The following is a 6,555-nucleotide window of genomic DNA, read 5'->3' on the forward strand; positions in this document are numbered from 1 at the left end:
TCATATTCAATCAAAATTTTATTTTTTGGTAAGCAAATTGGATTTTTTCCTCCATCACCAATAACCTAAACAGAGGTTAGGAAGCATTACTCCCTTAAAGAAACAACTACTTTATCCAGCTTAGGCAGCAGTGGGTTAAAATGTATTAAATGTAATCAAATCAAAATAAATGCATCATTCTAATCATTCAAGTAAAATGAATTTGTTTATAGTGATTAGTGAATATTTATTTGGTAATAAAGTTACTCAAGAAAAAATATTTTTTTTAAAAACAAGTACTATTGTTAGGCTTTGTGTTCTGGCTTATTCCTTCACAACAACATTGATGAAGCTTTTGATGTTCTTGAGTTTGTCGCTATCAAAGTTCACCAGCAGCACGCTGGTGCCAGCTCTGGTTGGACTGAACTCAATGCTGGCCTTGGCTTCCTGTTTTGGCCCCACAGCTTCAATCCTGCAAGAATCATGCACAACATTCAATGAGCATCATCAGCCAAAAATCAGCTGAGAGAAAGTTTCTGTTTTCAGCTTTTCTATTCTTATGTATACAGCTCAGGAGAATATGTTTTGGTGGCATCAAATGTATAAATGCCATTTTAGCTTTTAAGATATTCTTACTGTCACTATGATTGTGTGATTGTATTTCACTACAAATCACAAATCAGCATATTATGTCATAATATTTCTATTACAGAATTAGGAAGAGTTGTATGTTTGCAGACGAGAGTAGGAAAGCATACAAATGCTAAAATCAATAACTGACATATATCTGCTCAGTTGAGATGGAGTTGACATACTTTGCTGTTATGGGTTTGCCATCAGTAAGGCCAATCCCCTCTATGGTGAAGCTGCAGTCCAGCAGCGACTCTGGTAAAGAGTTCATCAAGGTCAGCTCTGCCGTCATCGACTGGTTCACTGTGGCTTCTCTCACCAGCTGCAGAGAAGTGTTCACCGTGTTAGAGGTGGTATAATAATGTTATTGATGTCATAATAAACCGTACAATTAAATAAAGGATTACAATTACCACATAATGCACACTTGACATATAAGCAGAAGGGGCTGAGGTCAAACTGCCATCCTTAATTATTGCTCAAACTGACATATCAACCTACCGCAACAGCCTGGCTCTGGTCACCAAAATCAATTAAATAAAAATTTTAAAATACTACAACAAACTTATCCACATAACTGCATGTTTTACTGTGTACTGCAATGTGTATGTATGTGTAAAATGCTTTTGTTATGCCAGTAAGTTTAATCATTGTAAGAAAAAACATTTTACTGATATACATGTCTGCTCTGCTTTGAGCTTTTAATTTCTTGCTACTCAGGTTTTGTTTTGACCATGTAAAAATTTTGAGAGTTTTGTTTTCACCCATACCTTGATATTTATGACTGGCTCATCTAGCACAATTGTCTTCTCAGCCTTATGGAAATCTATGGTCTGCTTGTCGGTGGAGATGGCTGTAAGCTGAATCATTCTGTCAGAGGTGATCACTGATCCATAACGCTCATACTCCAGTCTGAGGGACAGACGCCTTTCTGAAAAAACAAATTATTATTATAATTATTATAATTATAATTAACCAGGAAAGGTCTCACTAAGATTAAAAATCTCTTTTACAAGAGCGTCCGGGCAAGGACAGACAGCAACACAATTAATTGGGTTGCAGACATCATAAAATTTAAAAAATATTCATCAATGTTTGGAACAAGTCATCAACATCAGGGATCAAAAGGATCAAACATTATATACATATTAATTAGGTTATTGAAACAATTACTATGCAAGCATTATAATAGCATTTTTGACAGATGAAGACCTTGTTTCACAGAGGTACCTTAAAGACGATTTGCACTTGCTAACAATGGGAGATACTTTCAGATATTGTAGTTTCAAGTGTTTGCATTAAGATCAGTGCTAACCTTCTCCAGCAGGCACCTTCACTTTGTCTAAAACAAATCCACAGCGCTCCCCTCTCTGTCCTTTGTAGCTGACAGCCGTGGCGAAGAACAGGAAGGAGCAGGTCTTTGCCTCCATGCAGTTGTTAGTGAGGACAGCTGACACCTCAAAGTCCGAGCCAACGATCATGTTATCAGCCAGTTTGATCTCAAATGAGAATTATAAAATGATTTGTTTCATTTAATTCATGGCCTATACAATAAAATAAATGCATCATTTTATTCTATATTTTAATTATAAGCAGCTATGCTTAAGTATGTTGAAATGGATGATTCTGTGATCTTTGGAACAATATTAGCATAATGTGATAAAGTTGTTTAAGGTCAAATGAATTTCAAAGCTAATGTAGCATAGACATAACAATAGAGGATAAATTAAGATTCTATTTCAGGACACTTTATCTTTGATGTAAACATAACACCAGTGCAAACAGATGTGTGGCTCATCTTAGGTTACATGCCAGTTAGCAGTATTTGACAACCACATGTTTCTTGTGACCATTGTTCTTCTTTCTTGCCACAGTTTGCTTGTTTTTCTATATATTGACATTATTTCTGATATAGTTCCCTCTGACATATACTTTTTTTCTCTGCTCTTTTGACTAAAGCACCTGCAAATCAAGCTCAGATGAAGTTGCCTTTTTGACTGAGTTACTTCAGAGTAAGTTCTTTTCATAGGTGTGTTTTAGAGTATTTGCTCTACCCCCTGTATATGTATAAATACCTTGAGATGGAGCCCCGGCTCTTCCCCTCGCTGCTGGAGCTTGTTGTGGTGTTGAGCCTTCTCATACACCCGCCTCTCCTCCTCTGATCCTGAAAACCATCAAAATCACAGGTAAGTACAACAGTGTTTGTTGTTTAAGCTCCTCTGTCAAATACAGTCTTCTTCAAAAACATCATCATATAGATTTAATAGAAATGCTACAGGACTACATCTTTAATTTGAACATCTGTGTCTATATTTATACAGTGTGTACGTAATGAGTGTCTGTGATTACAGTAGAAGGAGGACAATTATGCGCACATCACATGTACTGTAGGTGCAAGGCTACTGAACACGCCTGCACACTGACAAATCTGTTTAAATGGAAAATGTTTAATCAAAAATTTGGGAGATCCAACTAGGATCCATTTAAACACATATGAATAAGTTTGAGTGTGGTTTTGAGTCACATGTGTCTGTGCACATGTGACTCTGCAATACCTTCTGGATATTTGTACTGGTGTGTGATGTCGTGTCTGTCGTCTGAGCCCACAGCTTTGGTGCTGATGTACTGTCCAACAGACTTAGTTGATCTGATCTCGACACACTCTCCATTTGGCAGGCACATCATTTGCACGACATCTGCATTAACCTGACTCCATCCACGACATGAAATGACATGGAATAATACTGATTATGAAGACATTTCAGTCGATAGTCATTATGCTGTAACAAAACAGCATGACAAGCACCTGATACAACCAGTAACAGCAGAAAGACATATTTTTAAACACGCATCTGCACAAACACATCCTTAAAATATCTGTCAGAACACAGAATTAATAATTTTCTATTTGGTGAGTTAGCTTGAAACAGGTCTTGTCATTAAAGGAAACCTCTGACTTGGACCCTCTTTACAGTCAATAGAACCCAGCTTAAATATATGTACTGTGTACATTTCCTGTGTTTTAAGGTTTAAGCAAAAACTCACCTCAGCAAAAATAAAGGGAGCATCGTACTTTGTGGTCAGCTCTCCTTCCTTGATGGCCCTCAGAGAGGCTGGTCCACAACAGTAAAGACCTTATAGCATCACACAAGCAGAGACAGGGTTCATGTCAGCAGATTTCAGCTACACACACTGTGTTAAGGAGAACATTCTTGAGATGAGTCATGTGAATTTGCGAAACACAAGCTGACCAAACCTGGGACTACTGTCAGAAACTGAAACTAACCACCAAGGTTAAATACCGTGACTTGGCCATATGACCAATCTTAGTAAAAGTTTTGATATAGTTACAGTTAAAGTATTTACATTACTTTGTCTCTTGTAAATTTCTGCCAAGGCAGTATAAAAATAGCCAGTTCACAGTATCACGTGTAGGACTTGCTCTTGTAAAATGAAACTTTTTGATTGTCTGTTTTTTTAGTTTGAAACAGGACAAACAACACAAAAACAAAAATCATAGTTTACCTTCACTTGTCTCCTGTGGGGTTGGGTCACTGGTTTGCCACCCATCAAACTCCGGGCCCAAATCAGGACGAGTCATCCAGCTGTCCACCCAAACATGGAAGTTCCTGGTAAAATTTGTCAAATAAAGGACAATGAGATTACCATTCTGCTTCAACCATTCAAATAATGCATAAAAAACAAAGGTTCATTCTATCATGTAGGAAAAACAGAAGATAATGAAAGAAATAATTTTAAAAAACAGTGGATCAAAAGAGACTGTTGTGCTTATGCATACAGTGTATGTGTAACGATATGGTAATAATCACTACCACACACTTGCCATATCGAATCATTTCCAGTTGTTTCACCATCTTCATCAAACAGATATTCTATCACCAGGCTGCCGTCAGTATCGTGAGCCGATTCAAAGTTGGTAACTACTCGACATGGGATGCCCAGGGCACGGGACACTGGAGGTTGGGGGAGAGCCACAATTCATCACACCAGATTACTAGAGTAACAATAAGACTAACAAAAAAAGATTCTAAATGTAAGGGTTTGGTAAAAAAAAGTTGGTTTGTGTGGCATATTACAATATAATTTCAAGAAACTGAACTGTAGGCCTACACAGAGACTACAACACCAGTTCTCTGCAAACAACTCTGCTTCTGTCTGGAGGGGCTTCGGACGGATCACCAACTGTAAACCTAAAGCCCTAACGACTTACTTACTCACTCACTCACTCACTCACTCACTCTATAATGTCTTATATTGTGACAATAAACCTACCTAACTACCTACCTACCTACCTACTTAATGACTGCAGACCTGTCGCCCTATACTCTGTGGTAATGAAGACATTTGAACTCCATGAGTTATCCCACCTCAAATCCATCACACTAGACCACCTGCATCACTTCATCCTCCAGCATCTAGACTCCTCATGAACCTGCAGGATCCTATTTGTGGATTTCAGATCTTGCCACTGCTAGGGAAAAGGCAGACTGCGCATCATCCACTCCGCAGAAAAGGCGAAAACCTCACACCATATGAATTGTTTCTTCCCCTCTGCAGCTGACCTCATCAACAAGACCTGGGACCCTTGGATATCTTCATATTTATATAGGTTTATGTTTATTGTTGTTGCGCACCTAATACCCAAAACAAATTCCTTATATGTGTAAAAACAACTTGGCAATAAATCTGATTGTTATTCCGAACATAATGCTTAAGATAAGTACCATATACAGTTTTAGGTAGGTTTATTTACATTTTCAAATTTAATTTAATGCATGCAAGGGTTTTCTTTTTGTTAAAGTGGCATTGTGTCAGCATAACATGAGCATATGTGTATATAAAAGAGAATGAATCAATAATTTCAACAAACAAACAACAAACCAAGACTCTCATGCACTCCATCCTGTGCTCTAACCTGTGCATGCAACTGCAGCAAAGACCCAACATTGGCCGTAGCGGACGGGGCCACTTTCTGCCCACTGGCTCAAAATGTCTGTGCTGCTGATCCACCGTCCTGGATCAACCCCATCTGAATAATTGGCCCACTTTCCCACCACCACACCACCGTCATCATCTTCACTGTTGATCTGTGGTTATAGACAGAGGGGAAACAAGAGAAAGAGAGAAAGTATAAACAGAGAGAGAAAACAGAGAAATACAATGGAGAAATACCAGGCCTTTGGTCATGGGACCATGAGATCAGAGAAAGGGCTCAAAGAAAATTCAGCTATGACTCCTGGGATCTCATGATTCATCTGTCTCAGTTGCCTCATAGTGACCTCAGGAGCAAAATAACTCATAATCTAACTAATAATCTGTTTCTTACTCTGATCAAAAGATGAGATCTCTAAATGATCTTAAATAAGTGTAATTTAAGTCTCCAGAATGTGGATCAGAAAAAAAAGCTCAAAGATTTGTCTCGGTTTTGTCTTACTGACCCCACTTAGGGGTGGTAAATAAAGTTATTTTATTCATGCACTTTGACTTAAGTCAAATGTTGAAGTACTAGCACTATTTTCCTTTTTGGGGTCTTTATACTTTTACACTACTAATTTCAAATCCTCTATTGTACTTATTGTCTTTATTGCTGTTCATCTGAACCCTGTTACAAGTTATTGAGAGGAAGAATTAAATACATTTTGTCATTTGACATGATGAGATTAATTAATTAAGGACACACAAGTGTGTCAAATGTCAACCAATATGAGCACTTTAACTTACTTAAATACATTCACTATGGAATCCTTTTATACCTTTACTGGAGTTCAGTTTTGAGGAATTTAATTGTGGATATGATATTTTTCCTCTTTTGAACTGGAAGCAAAATTGTACTATATTAAAGACTATCGGGATTCAAATCCAGATCGGACCAAGCCTCTAGTGATGTTCTTCAAGCATAGACCGTAATACAATACAGTCCGGCTC

General features: G+C 37.7%; 2 protein-coding genes across 2 annotated transcripts in view; both read right to left on the reverse strand.

Annotated features, from left to right (window-relative positions):
• Nucleotides 1-5,717, reverse strand: LOC119906277 (protein-glutamine gamma-glutamyltransferase 2-like; the record flags this gene model as incomplete). The annotated part of the gene is given in 10 exon segments (XM_038723844.1): nucleotides 1-451; nucleotides 795-931; nucleotides 1,380-1,540; nucleotides 1,925-2,108; nucleotides 2,685-2,773; nucleotides 3,165-3,315; nucleotides 3,655-3,743; nucleotides 4,135-4,238; nucleotides 4,454-4,583; nucleotides 5,546-5,717. Coding segments are annotated over 10 exon segments (1,365 nt in total), but the record flags the coding sequence as incomplete, so codon positions are not given.
• A 504-nt stretch (nucleotides 5,718-6,221) lies between these two features.
• Nucleotides 6,222-6,555, reverse strand: part of LOC119905175 — a 12,971-nt gene continuing 12,637 nt past the window's right edge. The window contains exon 5 of the mRNA XM_038721938.1: nucleotides 6,222-6,232. Coding sequence (XP_038577866.1) covers nucleotides 6,222-6,232 — 11 coding nt within the window. The remainder of the gene's footprint in view (nucleotides 6,233-6,555) is intronic.

The sequence above is a fragment of the Micropterus salmoides genome, unplaced genomic scaffold, assembly GCF_014851395.1.
Source record: "Micropterus salmoides isolate LMB-PRFRI ecotype aquatic unplaced genomic scaffold, ASM1485139v1 Ms_hic_scaffold_16, whole genome shotgun sequence".
Classification (NCBI taxonomy): Eukaryota; Metazoa; Chordata; class Actinopteri; order Centrarchiformes; family Centrarchidae; genus Micropterus; species Micropterus salmoides.